The 19,105-nt window shown below is 61.1% G+C and overlaps 1 protein-coding gene across 8 annotated transcripts; it reads right to left on the reverse strand.

The window, feature by feature from the left end:
* Positions 1-1,075: 1,075 nt before the first annotated feature.
* On the reverse strand, positions 1,076-18,298 carry LOC142001869 (alpha-1,6-mannosyl-glycoprotein 4-beta-N-acetylglucosaminyltransferase-like). Of its 8 annotated transcripts, none has more exons than XM_074977490.1 (5): positions 17,990-18,298; positions 11,233-11,389; positions 9,206-9,357; positions 8,305-8,452; positions 1,076-2,522 (listed from the first exon to the last, which is right to left on the reverse strand). In XM_074977490.1, exons 3-5 carry the CDS (start codon positions 9,317-9,319, stop codon positions 1,378-1,380), a joined length of 1,407 nt encoding a protein of 468 aa, XP_074833591.1. In that variant the 5' UTR covers positions 9,320-9,357; positions 11,233-11,389; positions 17,990-18,298; the 3' UTR covers positions 1,076-1,377. The 8 variants fall into 8 exon arrangements, with proteins under 8 accessions (XP_074833591.1, XP_074833590.1, XP_074833592.1 ...); XM_074977489.1 differs by lacking the exon at positions 17,990-18,298 and adding an exon at positions 16,568-16,639; XM_074977491.1 differs by lacking the exon at positions 17,990-18,298 and adding an exon at positions 16,418-16,466 and having other exon boundaries at positions 11,233-11,386.
* Positions 18,299-19,105: the final 807 nt, after the last annotated feature.

Genomic DNA, 19,105 nt, shown 5'->3' on the forward strand with positions numbered 1-19,105 from the left:
ATTTGATACTCCCGGAAGCTCCAGGTCCTGGAGTCAGGTGAACACCGGAGACTCTCGGCTGGCATTTAAAACAGACATGAGGGGTTTTAGCCTTCCGGGGCTGGAGCAAATTTTAAAACTGTGAGCCCAGTGTGACCCTCAAAGCTGAGACACCAGCAGGCAAGTGACAAGAAACAAATATTTTTCATTCTGTAAAAATCTCATGGCTTGTAATCCAATTTTGGGATTGTCTAAGGCTGAATTCGAACCCTGGACACACAATCTTAACACTGCTGCAGAACAGAGGCCATCTGGCCCCTGGATTCGGCATCCTGGTGCTGGGGTTGCCCAGGGCCCCACTTCTAGGGGCTCAGTTTGGTTTCTGAAGTAGTCAGAGGCAAGGAGGGGGCAGAGAGGAGGCACTTTGCTCTAGTTACTCGGTGCTCGAGGGCAGGCAGTGTGTGTGCTCTGCTTGCACAGCACCCAGCACAACGAGGCCGGGATCCTAGTTGGCCCCAGGCACTGCCAGCAGGAAGGTGATTGCAAGGGACCTGTCCCTCCCCTGCTTGAGTGGAGCCAGTTGGGCTCACAGGCTGGAGAGGCTCTTGCCCAGCTCCAGGCTGTTGTGGGTAGTGCAGCTCCGAGCTGAGGGTTCTCCCATGGCCGCCTCTGCCCTGGGCACAGGGGCACCGGTTTTGCCCAGGTCTGGGCTAGCGCTCCCCAGTAGACAAACCTGCCTGCGCCGGGCGCTGCTGTCTCTCCGGGCCTCTCTGTAGTCCCATGGGTCTGCTGTGGGTACCCTTCCGGGTCTTGCTCCTGAGGCAGGGGCCTCCCCAGCCCTGGAGCGGCCTCCCCGCCCCGCAGGAGGCAGGCCAGAGGAGTCGGCCAGCTCTGTGGGGCCAGGCGGGGGCCAGGCTCCGGCGTACACTGGCAGCTCGCGTCTGAGGATGTGGAGCACCTGATAGGCCAGTGTACGAACGAGCTGCATCCGCGCCCTTTACCCGTCCTACCGCACCAGCCCACCCCACTGCCAAGCCAGTGCCTTCCCCCACCCCACAGCCCCACCTTCCTTCCCCACTCGCCCTCACAGCGCGTCCCCTGCCCGGAACCAGCTCATGGCCTGGAGGGAGGGCTGGGCCACCCGCTCTGTTATCCTCTGTTGCACCACAACCCACCTCCCGTCACACTCACTGGACAGCCCCGGCAGCCTGCCCTCCTCTGGAACGGCTCCCGGGAGAGGGGCCGTGCAAACCAGGAGCCCAGAGGCTTGGTCAGAAGGGCGGAATAGCGGGCAGGGTGTCCCGGCCCGGAGCTGCCCTCGGCACTCTGCACCGAAGCCCTACGAGGGCCTGGTTGCCCCCAGAAAGGGAGGACAGCGCTCTGCCCCCTGGGCCCCCCTTAGCTCCCGGGGCTGGTCCAGATGCTGATGTCGCGTATGATAAGCCATTCGCTCTGGCTCTCTGTCACCAAGATCCGCACGCACTCTGGGGCAGAGGCCAAGCTGTTCTCCAAGCCCCGGCGTTCAAACTGCCCCTCCCGAAAGGCTCCGATGTAGACGTAGGTAGAGCAGCCCCGGCCATCCTCCTGCCGCTGGCTGCCCAGCTCCACTGAACCAGCGCATAGATAGTCGGTGTGGCGCCCCTCAGAGCCCGTGTGGACCTGGAGCCGCGAGACACGGGTGGGCTGGTGGAAGACGATGGTGAAGTGGCTGCCGGCAGACGGGGCTTTCCCCCAGAAGTACTGCGGCATGGTGCTGTAGGCCTTGTCGGGCCGGTAGTCCTCAAAGACCTCCATGTCTGTGAACATCGCGGCCGGCGGGTTATCCGGTAGGTCCAAGGAATCCACCTCGAAGTCGTCGTCTTTCAGGTTGTTGACGGTCCCCTGGAAGGAGGAATAGAGGCCGATGTGCTGGAAGAGGGATGGCTTGAAGCGAATCACCTCCTTCTGGGTGAGCAGCTGGCGGAAGTGGCTCAGCAGCCAGTCACATGGCATCTCCTGGTAGAAGAGCAAGAGGAACTGGGCCAGCTGGGGCAGGTCACTGGAGTGATAGAGTTTGCCAATGTAGCCCAGCTTGGAGAACTCCAGCATCACCCAGGAGGAGCCCTCCTTGGAGGCCACGGCCTTCCTGATGGCGGTGAAGAAGGACTTGGAGCACTGCACATCATCCTCAATCATGACGTAGTAGGAGGAGAGGTTGGCAGCGAAGCTGAGGAGATACGCGTAGTCCACGTTCTGCTTGGATCTGAAGTACACTCGATCCTCGGCGTCGTCGTAGTTCCTCTTCAGGCCTCGCAGCAGAGGGTAGAACTCCGGAGGGGCGTGGATAACCAGCAGCTGGCCCCAGAGGAGTCGGGGAGCGAAGCTCGCGGTTATGTCCGCCACCATCCTGGCATTCCATGCTGCGTCCAGGTCGGCCAGGTGCACCACCACCACCATCTCCTGCAGCTCCTCCGGGGTGGACTGCTTGAAGACGGATGTCAGTGTGTCCAGGAGATAGTCGCCTCGTTCCCGCTTGACAGACGACAGCCCCACGGTGAGGAACTCTGGGACAGGGAGGGATGAAAGGACAGACCATGAGCACCACTGACGTGTCAGTAAGGCCCAGCCCCTCCTGGTCTGTAAGCACCTAACTCCCTGTGCAACCCGGGCACCAGAGTACCCCTGTGCACGCAAGCCTCACGGCTCTCCCAAGAAGCCAGCTGCACTTTGGTGGGTTTGAGCTCGGGGGACACCCTGCCCTGTAGTCTCGAGGACAGTCTCACGGGGTGGCTGACCCTCTGTGGGGAGCTGGGCCCAGCCTCACGTATGACAGATCAGCTTTATCCCACCGCAGGCAGATCCACGGGGATCTGGTGATCATCAAAGCCATCAGGTGGCGCAGCTGGAGGGAGAACTTCCAGGAAGGCCCTGGGTCCAAGGTAGGTGCTAGAAGAAGCCGGTTGGCTCAGGTGAGGCACTGGGGCAGGATCTGACCCCAGGCAAGTAGCCTGTAAGTTGGCCCTGTGGGAATAGGAAGGTCCCTGAAGGAGATCCCAGGGTAGGGGCAGGGATGGCTGATGTGCTACGTTAGCCCTGTGTGGTAACTAAAAAGCTGAAGTCCCGAGCAACAGGCCAGCTGTTCTCAGGGTGGGATCCACCCAGCCTGGGCAGCCGCCCACAGAAGGTCTTACAGACGTAGGAATGCCCAGACAGGGTCCGCCCGACAGTCCATCTCACCCAGCCCCCTGTCCTCCTAGAGTGGCTGGTGCCAGGGGTTTCGGAGGAAACAAACAGAGCAGGGCAGCTACCGAGGGACCCATCCCCTGTCGCTCACTCCCAGCTTCTGGCAGTCATAGGCTATGAGACACCCACAGCATTAGGGCCACCCTGAGCGTGCTAATGGCCCCTGAAGGACCCATTGTCCATGGACATGCATAGCTCTTTTTATTATCCCAGTTACACTTCCGGCCTTTGCAAACAGTTCCAGAAGAAGTATTTCCTGTGGCTTGTTCTAATCCTGCTTCCTGTTAACGTCACCAGGTGACGCTGTGTTCTGCCAAGTGTACACCCCTTCACCAGACCCTCCCTTAACCAGCACTTGTCTAAGCTACACAGTCTCAGTCTGTTTAATCGCACCTCTGACAGAAGCCGTCCCCTCCCATAATCATTTTTGTTGCTCTTCTCTGCACTTTTCTAATTCTAATGCATCTCTCTGGCGCTGGAGAAAACCTATGCATTGGATCACCATGGCCCATGCATGTTGATCACCTCAAAAAGTTATAATAGATTGGTGAAGTATGGTTTCCCTATGACTGACTCTTACCAAACCTAGCATGTGTATCTAAATGACTGGGCATTCTGTTCTTTGAAATAGTTTCAACCAGTGCCTTTTTTGTGGGAAAAAAAAAGAGGAGCTGGTACTCAGCCAGCTCCCACACCTCAGCCAATCCCACGGCTGAGGCTGCCAAGGTACCAGCACAAAAAAAACCCACTAGTTTCGACCAGTTTGCCTGCAGTTAGGCTTACTAATCTGTAATTGCCAGGATCCCCTCTGCAGCCTTTTTTTGTTAAACATGCATTACATTATCTATCTTCCAGCCATCTCGTGCAAAGGTTGATTTCAGCAATAGGTTACATACCCGAGTTAGTGGTTCTGCAATTTTCTATCTGAGTTCCTTCAGCACCTCAGGGTGACCACCAACTGATTCCAGTGACTGTTAATTTATACCTTTGTTCAAAACACAACTCTATTGACTCCTCAGTCTGAGACAGTTCCTCAGCTTTGTCACCTAAAAACAACAGCCCAGGTGCAGGTATCTCCCTCACACCCTCTGCAGTGACGACTGTTTTAAAGAATTCATTTACTTCTCTGCAGTGGCCTCATCGTCCCTGAGTGCTCCTTCACCACCCAGATCCTGCAATCGCCATGTTAATAGTTTGGCAGTTTCCTGCTTCTGACATTCTTTTAAAAAAGTGTCAAAACAAAAAGCAGTCAAGTAGCACTTTAAAGACTAGCAAAACGGTTTATTAGGTGAGCTTTCGTGGGACGGACCCACTTCTTCAGACCATAGCCAGACCAGAACTGACTCAATATTTAAGGCACAGAGAAGTCTGAGTTGGGGGCTGTAGGTGATGACCAGTGGTGTTCTGTTCTTGGCTTTTTTGGGCCGATCTTGGAGTAGCTGGTCTCTGGGTATGTGTCTGGCCCTGTCGATTTGTTTTTTTACTTCTCCTGGTGGGTAATTCAGGTTTATGAATATTTGGTAAAGTTCTTGTAGTTTTTGGTCTCTGTCAGTTGGATCAGAGCAAATGCGATTGTACGTAACAGCTTGACTGTAAACAATGGATCTAGTCACGTGTGCAGGATGGAAACTAGAAGGGTGTAGATAAGTATAGCGATCGGTAGGTTTTCGGTACAGTGTGGTACTGATCAGGCCATCCTTGATTTGTACTGTAGTGTCCAGGAAACGTATCTCTTGCATGTTGTAATCGAGGCATAAGTTGATGGTGGGGTGTAGATTGTTAAAGTCTCTGTGGAATTCCTCTAGAGCCTCTGTACCATGGGTCCAAATCATAAAGATGTCATCAATGTATCTTAAGTAGAGGAGTGGTAATCGGGTACGAGAGCTGAGGAATCGTTGTTCCATGTCAGCCATAAATATATTAGCATATTGTGGGGCCACGCGGGTGCCCATAGCAGTTCCACTAATCTGGAGGTATAAATTGTCCCCAAAACGGAAATAACTGTATGTGAGAACAAAGTTACAGAGGTCAGACACCAGATTGGCTGTGGTGGCATCAGGGATGGTGTTCCTGATTGCTTGTAATCCATCTTTATGTGGAATATTAGTGTACAGAGCCTCTACATCCATTGTGGCAAGGATGGCGTTATCAGGAACTTTTCCGATGTTCTGTGATTTGCTCAGGAAGTCGGTGGTATCTCGGATATAGCTGGGACCGTTGGTGGCATAGGGTTTGAGGAGGGAGTCCACGTAACTGGATCGTAACTCTGTGCCTTAAATACTGAGTCTGTTCTGGTCTGGCTATGGTCTGAAGAAGTGGGTCTGTCCCACGAAAGCTCACCTAATAAACCATTTTGCTAGTCTTTAAAGTGCTACTTGACTACTTTTTGTTTTGATAGTGTATAGACTAGCACTGCTTCCCCTCTGTTACTTTTAAAAAAGTGCTGTTTGTTTCTGTGGGTTTTGCTCGCTGGTCTTTAAATTCTTTAGGGGGTTGCTTACCTGTACTTTTACACTGGACTGGCCAGGGTGCATGTGCCTTTCTTGAAAAGTTATGTATTGGATCACTATCACCCACATACATTGAGCATTTCAGAGAGTTATAATAGGGTGGCGATGCGTGATTTCCCTGTGGCTGGCTCTTACCAAACCCAGCGTATTCGTCTAACTGACTGGGCATTCTGTTCTTCGCAACAGTTTCAACCAGTGCCTTTTTTGTAAGAGAGGACCCAGTGCTCTGCCAACGCCCCCCAGGAGAATCTGACTTCAAAGATGGGCTACTGTCTCCACCCACTCCCTTACTCTCTTCAGCCACGGGGGCATTATTGGATCCTCTTTGACAGGTCTTGTGAGCTACAGCCCATGGCTGGAACTCAGGAGATTTGGGTCCATTCCTGGCTGTGACACACATTTCCTGCCTGACGTTAGACTGCAGCAAGTTCTCAGCAAAACGCAGCGGCTAGTTAGGCACCGAACTAAGAGCCAGATTGTCACAGGACGCTCAGTGCCCAGCACATTGAGCTGGCTTGAACGTCTGGCCCTTCATTTCTCCAGGGTTTAGCTCCCCAGCGCTTTCCCGTCCTCAGCTGCGCGTCTGTCTTCTGCACTGCGGCTTCAGGAGTCAGGCACACCTCTCACCACCCCAGTTAGCTCACTGGTAAATGCAACCTGTTTAACGACTCTGGTAGTGGCAGGAGAAATGTGGGTGTCTGCCAGCCCTGGCTTGTTTATCATGTTTTCTTGTTAATCCCCCCTTTGTTTCCGACCTAATCTCTCTCACAGCACAGCTCCACCCCTACGTGGCTAAGCAGAGTGAAATAGTTCCCATCCCCCTCGGTCCCGGATGACCCAACCGCTCCCACCGCACTGCCAAACTGATGCACATGAGAACTTGTGGTCAGAACTTCACATGTCAGAACACATGTGCTCAGAACTTCAGCACAACCTCTCCACAAACACATGAGACAGGACAAGTGTGATGGAGTGGGGGGGGGGTCCCAGGCCCTGCCCCCCACCCGCAGTCAGACATGACTCACTCCACAGGGAGAACAGGAGGTTGTGAGGCGACAGGGACGCAGCGTAGCACAGACTGGTCAGCACAGGACCCAGCCGTCGGTACCATCCATCTGTGATGGAGTGGGGGGAGTGCATGTGTGAGACTCAGGCTGGCTGTGTGTGACAGGCAGAGCAGCTCCCAGTGGCTAAGGATGACCCCTGGGGCTGGAACCTAGGCTGGCAGGTAACACCTCTGTCCTGAACATAGAGAAGGGAGGAGCCGAGCTGGGTTGGAATTGGAGACGGCAGTTAGAAGCTGGGGGAGAGGGAGCTGGAAGGCAGCCAGCCAGGCAGTGGTGGGAAGCTACACCCCAGAGGGGCACCCCTCGGGCTCCTCTCCCCAGGACGGGTTGGAATGACTGTCTCTGCCGGCTGCACTGACACCTCTGTGCTGAGCTGGGCCTCTGTCACTGAATAAACTTCCCGTTCTCCCTGCTGAGTGAGAGTCACTCCTGCCTGCAGCCGGACCACGGAACCGCATCACACTGTCTTGGGGAGAGCCCAAGATGGACCCCAGCCTGGTGTCAGGGCCCTCTGGGGTCTCCTCTTTCCAGACTGACAGCACCCGGGCCCTGCAGCCTGGGCTCATACGGTTCCAGCCCTGGGCGCCTCCTTGTCACTCCCCTTGGGGCCCTGTCCAGGTTCCCTACCCCCCTTTCTACACCTTGGTGAGCGAAGCTGGATGCACACTGCCAGCGAGGCCTCACCACCGCCGAGCAGAGCGGCACCCTCACCGCACGCCTTGCACACTGCGCCTCTCTTCACCCAGCCTGACCTGGCGCTTGCTCTGTGAGACTCGTGCTGTGGCTGCGACTCCGCAAGCCCCTTGGTCCAGCTGCCAGTCCTGTATCCACCTCCCTCCGTTCTGTATCGGCACCATCGCAGCCGTTGCAGGAATAGGTCCCAAAAGTGTCTTGGCTCCGGCCAGTGCCTCTAGACCAGTCATGGGTCGCCATCTACGGGTCACCGGCTGGGTGGCTCTGGGATGCACGTGGCTCCTTAAGGAACCATTTGTGGCTCACTCCTCTGGCTCCCAGTCTCTGCCCTGCTGCCCTTAAATGGAACTCGATGTCATTGGTTTCATTGCTGGCAGGAGGGATCCAGCCATGAAACCAGTTACCCTGAGTCCCATTTCCGCAGGGCAGGGCAGGGAACTTCCACACTGCAGGTGGGGAAAGGGAGTAGGAGGCCTGGGGAGAGCCACGCAGAGGAGGCAGCAGCGGCTCAGAGAAGGAGCCGAAGTGGCTGTGCATGGCGGTGGAGGGGTTGGGGCTGCCAGGGGTTTAAGCTGGTGGGGACGGGGGGAGCATTTTTCTCAGGGGAGAACCTTCCCCACCCCACCCCCTGGTTTTGAGTTGCCTCGGGTCACAAAGTCTTACAGGACTGCCAGAAGGGGTCCCCGGCTCAAAACGGTGGGAAGCCGCTGCCCAGACCGGGGCTGGGGTGAGGTCTCCCCACAGGGAACAAGCCCGTCCCTGGTACCGGTGGGGAGCCCCTCGGCTCTGGCCCACCCTGCTGCGCCGGGGCAGGCTGGCCCCAGGGTACTCACTCTTGCTGGCTGGGGGGGAGCCGGCGAGGCAGCAGCGGGGGCTGCTCCGGGAGGCGGAGGAATTCCACAGCTCCAGGGGGCTGCGCAGGTTCCCGTCGGACTGAAGCTGCTGCAGCACCACCTCCTGAGCCCAGCGCTTCACCTCGTCCTAGGGGCCACAGAAACGCCGGCATTAGCTGCCCTGGGGTGGCCCGTAGCACCACGTGTGCCTGGGGACCAGGTGAAGTCAGCTCTGCCTTGGGTCCCCTATTGCACAAGGGGGTCCCCCCCAGCAGTGCAGCTCTGCCTTGGGCCCCCTATTGCACAAGGGGGTCTGGCTGGGGAACCACCCCCAGCAGTGCAGCTCTGCCCTGGGCCCCCCTCTGCACAAGAGGGTCTGACTGGAGAACCCCCCAGCAGTGCAGTTCTGCCCTGGGCCCCCCTCTGCACAAGAGGGTCTAGCTGGAGAACCCCCCCCCAGCAGTGCAGCTCTGCCCTGGGCCCCCCTCTGCACAAGAGGGTCTGACTGGAGAACCCCCCAGCAGTGCAGCTCTGCCCTGGGCCCCCCTCTGCACAAGAGGGTCTAGCTGGAGAACCGCCCCCAGCAGTGCAGCTCTGCCCTGGGCCCCCCTTTGCACAAGGGGGTCTGGCTGGAGAACCCCCCACCCGCCGCTCGTGCCTCCCCACCCCCGATTGTGACAAGGGAGCCCAGAGTCAAGGAGGGGAGGTGGGGTTCCAGGACCGCAGAGGATCCCAGCCAGCCCCGAGGCAGGGCCAGGGGAGGAGTGGGGTATGGATGCATGGCAGCCCTCGAGCAGCCGGGGAGCACAGCCCCCAGAGAGGGCCAGAGCTGGGGGGCCTGGGGGCAGGAGAGGGAAGGGGTGCGGGCAGCTGCTGGGGAGCAGAGGCGCCTGGTACTCACCCCCAGTGGGTCCTCGGGGTGCTGTCGGCTGGGGACGAGCAGGTACATCAGCAGCAGCGGCAGTAGCAGGAGCACCAGGGCGGTGGTGACCGAGCGCCTCGGTGAGCATCTCATGGCAGCAGCTCGCGGGCAGCAGCCTACGCCTGGCCGCTCTGAGGGAGAGACGCCAGTGAGCCGGGCAGGGCTGGCCACTCGCAGGGAATGAGGCACCCCCTGACTGCCCAGAGCCCGCACCCTCCCCTGTGCAAGGCTGCCGGCCCGCAGCCCTGGGGAGTTGGGGTGGGGGGTAGGGGCAGGGTGCCATGGTGGGGGGCGCAGGCTCTGGCCTGGGGCGGGGAAGGAGGGTGGGGGCACGGGCTCTGGCCTGGAGCAGGGAAGGGGGACGGGGGTGGGGGGGCGCACTCTGGCCTGGGGCAGGGAAGGGGGACGGGGAAGGGGGGTGCAGGCTCCAGCCTGGGGCGGGGAAGGGGGGCCAGGGGTGGGGCACGGGCTCCGGCCTGGGGCAGGGAAGGGGGGACGGGGGTGGGGCGCAGGCTCCAGCCTGGGGCAGGGAAGGGGGGACGGGGGTGGGGCGCAGGCTCTGGGAGGAAAGTGTGCAAGGAAGACGGGGTGAGGGGTGCTCTGCTTAAATGCCCCCCCCCGTGGCAGCAGCTCCTGGGGGCTGGGGCAGGAGGTCTCCATGTGCTGCTCCCATGTCCCCCCCCCCGGTGTCCCCCAGCCCGCCTGCTGCTCCTGGGTGATTGCCAGTGCCCCATGGGCACCGGCAGTGCAGTGGCCTCCTGCCCACCCACCCGCCCCGCTGCCAGTAGGCCCTGTGGGGGGTTCTCCGTGTGCCACCCCCAGGACTCCACGGCAGCTCCCGGGATGGGACCTGGGCCGTTTGCTGGGAGCCGCCCCCAAGCCGGTGCCGAGGACAGCCCCAAGGCCGAGCCCAGGCAGAGACGGCAGGATGGCCCGGTGGTCAGGGCTCTAGTGTGGCACGTGGGAGACCAGGGTGTAATCCCCAGCTCTGCCCCAGCATCATGGCGTGAACTGGGGCTGTCAGCTAGGGGCTTGGCTGCCAGGCAATGGAGGGTCTGGGCGTCTGGCCCCATACACCAGCTCCCCCGGGGAGAGCAGCCCAGCCCGCCTAGCAGGGGGAGCGAGAGCCGTGCTCTCAAACGCCCCATGGCGGAAGCGTCTCCAATTCCATATCTGCGATGTTGGGCTCCCTAGAGCCAAAGGCTCTCCTCGGGTTACAGGAACTAGCTGGGGAGCCCAGACCCGCCTCTCCTCCCCGTGCAGCCGGGACCAGCCACTGCTGCCAGCCTCCACCTGACTGGTGAAGCTCGGCGTCTTCACGTCTTTGTTCATGGAGCTGTTGCAAGCTGGGCTACTAGCGACTTTAAAAAGTCTCACCGGCACTCGGACTGTGCATGGAGGTCACAGCTGGGTTCCCCGCCTGGGAAACGTTGCTGCCCCCCGAGACCTACAAGGTCACAGAATCCGAGGGCTGGAAGGGACCTCAGGAGTCATTGAGTCCAGCCCCCTGCCAAAAGCAGGACCAACCCCAACTAAATCGTCCCAGCCAGGGCTGTGTCAAGCCAGGACGTAGAAGACGCTAGGGATGGAGATTCCACCACCTCTCTCGGTAACGCATTCCAGTGCTCCACCTCCCTCCTGGGGAAAGTTTTTGCTAATATCCAACCTCCTCCTCCCCCTCTGCAACTTCTCTTGCTCTGAAGCTCCTTGTTCTGCCGTCCGTCACGACTGAGACTATCTTTGCAGCCAGACATACGCCTACAAGAGGAAGGATTATCGAACCGACCTCACCCGCTGACCAAGTAACTTCCCTTCCAGTGGCCGCCTGGAAGGTGCAGTCGGCCAAGGGAGCCGACAGGAACCTGAATTTCAGGTTCGGCTAACAACGCAGGCGGCTCAAAAAGCCCCTTCACAAACAGAGCCTGAACTTCTTGTTCAGTGCCAAAGGGCCCACAGGCCAGGGCAGTACCCACACAGCAGGGCCTAACCAGGCCCCCTCCACTCACCATGCCAGGAATTCCCTGCAGCAGCAGAACCAGGCTGCCCGAGAGGCCCAGGACGCGGCGATGCTCAGAAGGGCTCTGCAGGGTTAACCGAGGCTCCTCCTGTGCTCCAGGATCCCTGGCTCTATCCGGTCACCGCTGCAGTTCTCCAGACTGGCTGCTGTTACAGCGTTCATGTATTATTGAAGGACCTGGGCAGGGAAGGCTCTTAGCCCTGCCTGCTGGTATTTGCAGCAGGGCAGGGCAGGGCTGTGTGTTGGTGGCACTGGAGCATTCGGGAATGAGCCTTGGCAGCAGGACCTCGGGCCTCGCTGCTCCTGGAGCTCGCCAGTGCAAAGCCAGCGTGGGTGTGCCTCCCCTCTGCCGCTGTCTGCCTCTGACTGCCCCGGGTTGGGCAGCGCCTTGCAGGCCCTGAGGGAAGGCCTGAGCTGCAGGGGGTAGCACGACCCCCCCACCCCCGGGTATTTCCTCGAAGTTCCCTGATTCACCGCTCAGCCGCGCCCCCCCTACCAGCCCAGCTCTGGCACTCACGGGCGGCCGGCCTCCCTAGTCCTGCTGGCGTGCCTGCGGGAGCAGCTTCCCGCAAGCGGCAGCAGCAGCAGAGCCAAGTGGCAGCTGCTGCCGTGGCTGCTCTTTGCTGCCCTTGATCCGTGGGGACAGACAGCACCTGCCCCAGACAACGCCCGGCTCCGGCTGAGCCCGCTGAAGGCCAGTGCCAAGCGCCCACGGACGCTAGGAGGTCCAGGGTATCCGCTGGGGACTTCTCCTAGGGTGGCTGACGAAGAAACAACCACCCAGGGAACGTCAGGCCTCACCCAAAGCTCAATGGGAAACTCAGCAGGCTTTGACTCCGGCTCACAATAGCCAGAAGCGTCAGGGTACGTGAAAGCTGAACACCCAGTCCTGCCAGTCACACGCCCTCAGAACTCCCACGGCGTCTCCCGTAACGCACCACCAGCCCTGCCAGCACATGACACACGGCTCCTATGGCCTTGCATTAGCGACGGCAGCGCAATAAAACCCCACAGCCCGGGGCAGAGTCCTCCTCCGCCCTTCCCATTCCCTTCTCCCCGCCGCGCAGGGCCTAACTAGGGCTCTCAAGCAATGGTTACCAGGCTGCAGTGCCGCTCCGGCACGTGCGCTTTAGAAAAACATCACCTCTGCAGCAGCTCTCTCCCCCGAAGCCGCCACCTGGCACGGCTGCTTGGTTTCGAATACGGCTTCCTAAACAAATCCTTAAGCCCAGGGAAAACTACCTCCAGGAGCACCCGACGGTGGGGTGGTCAAGCCCCTACAATGACCAAACAATCTTGGGCAACAGCAAGTTCAAATCAGCCCGGATCGACCAGCGCACAAACTTCAGTGTCGGGTCCCAGTGGGAAAGGGGCAGCTGTCACCCAGCCCAGCAGTTGCCTTAATCTAGCTGCCTTGGCCCCCTGGAAGCTCCTTCTCAGGCGTGAATTGTGGGAAGAAAATAAAAAGGTCCTGGTTTAACTGAGACCAGCGCTCCCCGGAAGCTGAGCGCTTGGGCAGCTGTTCGGGAGAGTCAGGTGCAATCTAGCTGATTTGCCCGCAGCCGGCAGCATTTTGCTACTGGTGCCGCACAGACCAGCTAACGGTTACCAGGTGCCACCAGCGCCCTGGGGCCAGTGCTACTGGACTTCTCCAGCCACTGCAGAGGACGAGAAGCGCAGTGGGCAACCCCCGGTGTAAACCAGCAGGCAACAGACCCCATTAAACAAGCACCCCGGAACCCCAGCATGCATGTCCCCAGGACTCTCGTCTCCTGTGCTAGCAGCACCAGCAGCTGAGATACCTGGGGGGGCTGAACCAGGGACCCCGTCTGGCTGCGTGACACCTGCCCCGTCTGCGGTTTGGTTGGACAGCCTAGACGCGCAGGAGAAGGCCAGAGAGGAGGCATGAGATGCTCATGCAAGACCCTGGTGGTGTGCCCAGTGCGGTGGGGTCTCGGGGAACAAGCAGAGGAAGGGCCGACGTGACCCCGGGGCTGGAAGGTGAAGGTGCAGATTGGAAATGGAGGTGGAAATATTGACCCGGGATTGCAGGAACCTGTTGGAACAGCTGCCCCCAGGCGCAGTAGGCTCACTGTCACGGGGGGGGTTGCAATCCAGGCAGGATTGGGAATTCCTTGGGAAGATCTGGGGCCCAGGCTGCAGCAGAGGTTGGATTAGGGGTTTGACTGCGATGCGCAGCCTGCATAACAGATGGGTCCCAGGGCTTGGCTGCAGGACTCGGAACAGTGGTGCTGACCACAGGCTCAGGTGGGAGCTGAGAGCCTCCCCCCTTGAGGGGTTTCAGCACCTGGGCTCAGCCTGAGCCTGTATCTTTACCCTGGAGCCATAGCTCTGCAGGCCAAGCAGCCACTCCACACCTGCCCTGGCCGTGCTGCAGGGGTTTCATTGCAGCATGGTGTGGCTGAGCCGCTGACGGCTCCCCCTGGCCCCGCCTGTGGACCCTCTTGCTCTTGATTGCAATAGGCTAGGGGGTTGGGAAGGCTCAGGTGCGTATCTGGAGCCTAGAGGGAAGTGGGACTCAGAGAGCTCAGCGGGCGGCTGCTCTGCTGAACGCACATTGCCCAGGAGCTCTGGCTCGGAGGCCTCGCCTGCCGTGGTGGAGAAAACGCCTTGGGCCCAGTGACGTCCCGTTTCAATCCATGGGAGCTGGGCACACGACTGCTGGGTGACTCGGGGCCACCGTCCTGACGTCATCCAGCAGCTATCAGCCAGGCCCCGAGGGAAGGGCCCTTGTGCCAGATGGTGCTGGCAGCCAGCGGGGCTGTACGCACGGGCCTCAAGGACAGGCCTGGGTCAAAGAATGCCAGAGAGTGCCTGGCACCTGGCAGCCAGGGCTGGAGAGGAGGCCTGGAGGAGGAAGTCACTTTTCGCTGGGGGGCAGTGCGGGAACAAACAAGGGCTGGGCTGCGAGCCAGCCCTTGGGCAGCCAGGAAGGATGGCCAGGAGACGGCTGAGGGCTTGTTTCCTGCTTTTGGCCAAGGTAGCGGGGAAGGGCGCAGGAAAGAGCAGCTGAGAGGCAGGAGGCAGTGGCGAGCAGGGTGCAGAGGAGGTGCTGCGGCTGCTGTGCCAGGGACGCGTGGGAGGCGCTGAGGACCCAGGCAGAGCTGGGAGACGCCAAAGACAGGTCAGCCCAGATGCGGGGGAGCTGGAAACAGGCAGAAGGAGGCCTGGGGGTGCTGCAGGGGCAGGGGGCCATTAAGTAGAAGACACAAGCGGGTCTGTGCCATCACGCCCAGCTCCCAGCATACCTAAAGCTGGCTGCAGGCCCCTGCCCCCCCAAGAGCTGGAGGAAATGATGCAGACTCTGCCTTGCTGCCTGGGAAAGGCGGCGGCAATATCTGGCTGCAGGCAGGAAGCTGGGTGGGTGGGGACCGTTTTCTAGCAACAGGGGCTGTCTGCAGCTCTTCGCCTTGATGGGGTGTCAGAAGTAAGCAAAGGGTGGGAGCGAAGTTAGTGGGTGAGTGCAGCAGCGGCCCTAGGCCAAATCCAGCAGTGGCACTGACTGCCTTTCAGGCCTTGGGCAAGTCACCTAACCTCTCAGCCACAGGCTGCCCTGGCCAGCCAATGCTGCCTGCACCACCTCTGGGGGAGGTTTGGAAAGGGGCTGAGAGCCATTGCCGGGAGAGGCGAGCAGGGAGCAGGCTGCAGCAGCAAAGCCCATGCCCAGCTCACTCTTCTTGCTATTAATGAGCAGTTAACCTCAGAGTCACAGTCCCCAGGAAGGATGTGCCTCGCCACAAAAAGCAGCCGGTTGCACAGCCCAGCCCAGTACGTGTTGGGTGCTCTCTGGCTCTGCACTCCCCTTACCAGGCTTCTCACCACACCCTGGAGTTTGAGCAAGTGACATCTCTGAAAGCAGAAGCTACGGTCTGGTAACCACGCGGCTCCAGGAGCTGAAGCCCAGAAGCGCTGCCAGGTGTAACCCGCAGGCACTGTGCTCCCCGCCAGGGGTGTGAGCGCACACAGCCAAGGCCGACAGCTGGCTCCTCGGCCACAGCTCCTAGGGCAGAGCCAGAGGCTACGGGTTCGGTTCCTGCTCTGCCACCTTCCCTTGGGGCACGGCACTGCAGGTGAGCTGCCAGGAACTCCTTGGGCATTGGCAGCCGTGTTGGAGGGGGGCAGCCCTGCTGGCAAGTGGATCGACCCCCTCACGAATGAGCTGAGAGTGGGAGGAGCTAGTCAGAGGGCTGAGGCAGGCGCTGGGGCAGTGGTTAGCAAAGCTCAGGGGGTTCGCTCCCCAGATGGGCCGACCTCAGGGAGCTCAGCTACTTTAAAGGGGCATCACGCACCCTGGTGCCACCAACACCAGGCGTACCCTGCCCAAAGGGCTGTTGGCAACCCCGGGTGCCGAGCCTGCCTCGGTTTCCCCTGCTGGATGGCCAGTCTATTCCAGCCCTGTTGCAGGGGTGTCACTTTCACAGCAACAGGCAGGCGAGAGACAGGGAAACAGGCAGGTACCAACACCAGGGAGGCCTGGGGCTGAGCGAGCCCCTTCTCTGCATGGAGTAGCCTGTCAGAGCCCATTCATAACCCAGAGCTGGGTGCAGTGCCCTCAGGGCCCTTCTCTGCCCCAGGAGCCTGTTTTCTGTGCAGTACACTCGCACCCCAGTGCTGGAGGAGTCCCTGGCATAGCTGCAGCGTGCTTGTGGGGACCCTTATGCGTTGGGGGGACTCCCCAAATTCCACACCACCACCCTCTCCCTCTGCAGGCGCCTTCCTCCCACCTCCTGGCGCAGGAGCGCACCACGAGGCGGAGCGTGCAGAGGTGGGGGGAGCAGGGGGGTCCCCCAAGGCATGGCCCCAAAAGGGGGCAATCGTAGTATGTGACATGCACCCAGCAGCGACCTGCTGCTGCTGCCGCCTAACCCCCAGCAAACCCACAGCCTGTTCACGCCGCAAACAGACCGTCGGGACAATCAGGCAGCAGAGCCGATGGACGCTGGGCAGAGCAGCCTCGCGCCGTCCATGCCGCCGCAGCACGTCCCGCTCTCCGGCGCGATTGCTCCCCTTCGGCTGGGGCGACGCTCGCACTGCTGGGCGGGGGGGCAGCGCTCACACCCCCGAGTGACGTCTGCCACAGCTTCCCCCGTGGCCTACCCCGCCTGCGGTGACTGGCTCCAGGGGCCCCGTTCGCTTGGCACGGCAACGCTCACCTGTTCCAGGGGTGGGGAAGGCGAGCAAACCCTGCGTGGTGGGGCCGCGTGGGGCATGGGCCAGACCGCTCCCTCCTCCAGGGCCTGGGCCCCTCCTGGCGGGGGTCTCCCAGGCAGCGCCCCGTGACACAGCCCCAGCGAAGGACTCACTCGACCGGCTGCGCTGGCTCCTCGCCCGGGGATGGAGGCTGCTGGAGGCTGCTGCTCCTCAGCAGTGCGTCCTGCTCACCCGTTTGCTCTCCTGTGCTCGGTGCCCGTGCTTTCATCCAGCACAAGCCCCACCCAGAGCCCTGGCTCCCGGCCCATCCTAGGGGAGTGTCTGAGCGCAAGGGCTGTGCGCAGACGGAGGGGAGCCAGGGCTTCGTGCACACAGCCTTGGGGTCGGCTGCCCCACCCAGCAAACCCAGGCCCCTGCTCTTGGACGAAAGGAGAGAGGCTTAGCCGGACAGGGGCCCAGGCTGCACGTAGCCACCCAGCAGGCTGTGGGAGGAGGGTGACCCTCTGCCCGGCGAGGTTGTGTCCCAGGCACCGTCGGGTCCCGCTTGCTGCTTGGGCTGTGCCACTGGCGTGGATGCTCCGAGCTGCCGGGGGACCGAAGAGCGGCTCGCCTGCCGCCCCAGCCCGGCGGTCGTGACGGGCGTCGCTTGAGGGCAGCGGCGTGTTCACAGGCCGCACCACGGCCGTGGCCCCACCACAAGCCGGAACGTGTCCGTGGCCTTGGCCGCGAATCTCCTGGCGCTGGAGGGACCCAGCTTAGACCACACGCCAGCCCAGGAGCAGAGCCCGGCCCACGCACCCCGCTGGCCTCCTGGTGCGGGCCGGACCGCGATGCTCGCTGGACTCAGCCTGGGCTGGCTGCCCGCCCTCCTCTCCCCCCTCGGGGGTGCTCTGCCGCTGCACCTGGCGGGCGCTTGGCTGGCACGCTGGCGGCACAGCCCTCTCCTGCAGACACAGCCTGTGCCAGCAGCCTGCATGGGGGGCAGCTTCGCTGCTCTGTGTGGAGCAGGGCTTCCGCTGGGGCGGTGCCGCCCCACCCCGCTCATCCTGACAGCTCGCACTGCAGCGGCGCCCACCCCGAGCTACGGAAGAGAAACCCCCGGCAGACGGCACTGACGGCCGCACAGAGCAGGGTGGGCCGGGCCTGGCCCACCCCCGTAAGGACAGACTCTCCGAGGGCTTCGCGCCACGTGCCTCATCGAGCTCCCACCTACAACCGCCGCGTTACGTGCTGTAGACAACCCGCCTCTGAGCCAACCCTGCCCTCAAAGCCAGACACAAGCAGCAGCAGCTCCCCTGCCTCCGGCAAGGTTTGCTGCAGCCAAGCTCCCCCTACGCCTCAGCCACCCGATGGAGGGGCAGGGACCCCAGCTCTCCCCACTTCCCAGTGCGCAGACGCAGCCTCTCTGCGGCTCGTGCTGCCCAGCGGTGACCTTGCATGGTCCCCACCAAGGACGGGAATCAGAGTGCTCGGGTGGCTGAGTGCTCAGGTCCTCTGCCCCCCTGCCCAGTGCCAGCTGTGACTGGCATGGCGCCACCGCCCGGCAGGGCCTCGCTCCGGGACTTGCGACTCACCGGGAAAGGCTCGGCGGCTGCTCTCGCGCTCGTCTGCTTTGAACGTCACATTCAGCCCTGAGCAGCCACCTGCTCTGCCGCTGGGCGGGTCGGGACTTCCTGGATTCAGTAGCGGGGCTGTGCTTGTGCTCTGCTGTCAGTGCCGGATGTGAGCTGACCGTATTTCACCGGGGCACATCTCAGCCTAGGGGAGGACATGAAATCTCATAAAGGGGGCCACAGCTGGGTCTCGGGCTCATGCCTCTCAGTGACTGTTTTGTGCCCAGGTGTGGGTGAGAGCTGCAAGAGCATCGGCTGAAGCTATGGAAAACCAGCATGTGCCCTGCAGCCCGTCCTAATGCCCAGAAATGCCCCCGGCCCAGCAGGCTGGAAAGCAAAGCTAAGTGGGCCACCGAGGCCACAAACCCTCCTGCCCCTTCCGGGCCCCCGTGCAGCCAGGAGCCAGTGCTCGCAGGCGTGTCTAGGCAAGGCAGCAAGACAAACTGCTGGGGCCTTGCGCAAGGACACGGCGCTGTCTGGGGTTCCAGTTACCGGCGCGGAGGTGGGGCGTGAGGCTACTGGTGTGGATTTCTGTTTTGCTCCAGGGCTCCTGCTCTCAGCTGCGCAGGGTCGTTTCACTTACCTCTGCCATCACATGGCTGCAACGGCCACCTCGGGGCTGCAGCAGGGCTCTGGCCGTCCCCTTCGGCCTGTTGCAGCCTGAGCCGGGGGCCACCTGCACTCCTGCCTCAGACCTGCCAGTTCCGTCCATGGCACTGAACATCGGCCAGGAGCCCCTGTCTCCGGGTGACCTGCACTATGGCCTGGCCCAAAAGGGCAGGGAGAGTCCCTGGGACTGATGGAGCTGCACCTGCGCCAGCGTCAGCCACGGTGCAGAGCGCGTGGGCCCTGGAACAGCGGCCAGAGACTGAGCTGGATTGCTCTGCCGGTGGCACTGGGACGACCTCACAGCCCCCGTCCAGTGCTGGCCTCACAGGGACAATTCACACCACAGGGGCAAGTCTGATCCCCACCCTCCAGCTGCTCATCAGATGTTTGAGTTCATCCCTCCCTATTTCTTCTGCACTGAATGTGGCTAGAGAGTCCCATTTCTCCCACACCCCTCCTGTGCAGACG

Source organism: Carettochelys insculpta, chromosome 26, assembly GCF_033958435.1.
Source record: "Carettochelys insculpta isolate YL-2023 chromosome 26, ASM3395843v1, whole genome shotgun sequence".
NCBI classification, from domain to species: Eukaryota; Metazoa; Chordata; order Testudines; family Carettochelyidae; genus Carettochelys; species Carettochelys insculpta.

What these genes read in the sequence shown, in the direction of transcription:
- LOC142001869 (XM_074977494.1), bottom strand. Translation starts at nt 9,319, where the DNA reads ATGAGATGCTCACCGAGGCGCTCGGTCACCACCGCCCTGGTGCTCCTG. An exon ending in ACCCCGAGGACCCACTGGGG is followed by an intron (nt 8,453 to 9,205) that starts GTGAGTACCAGG and finishes TGTGGCCCCTAG; the next exon opens with GACGAGGTGAAGCGCTGGGC. An exon ending in CTCCCCCCCAGCCAGCAAGA is followed by an intron (nt 2,523 to 8,304) that starts GTGAGTACCCTG and finishes TCCCTGTCCCAG; the next exon opens with AGTTCCTCACCGTGGGGCTG.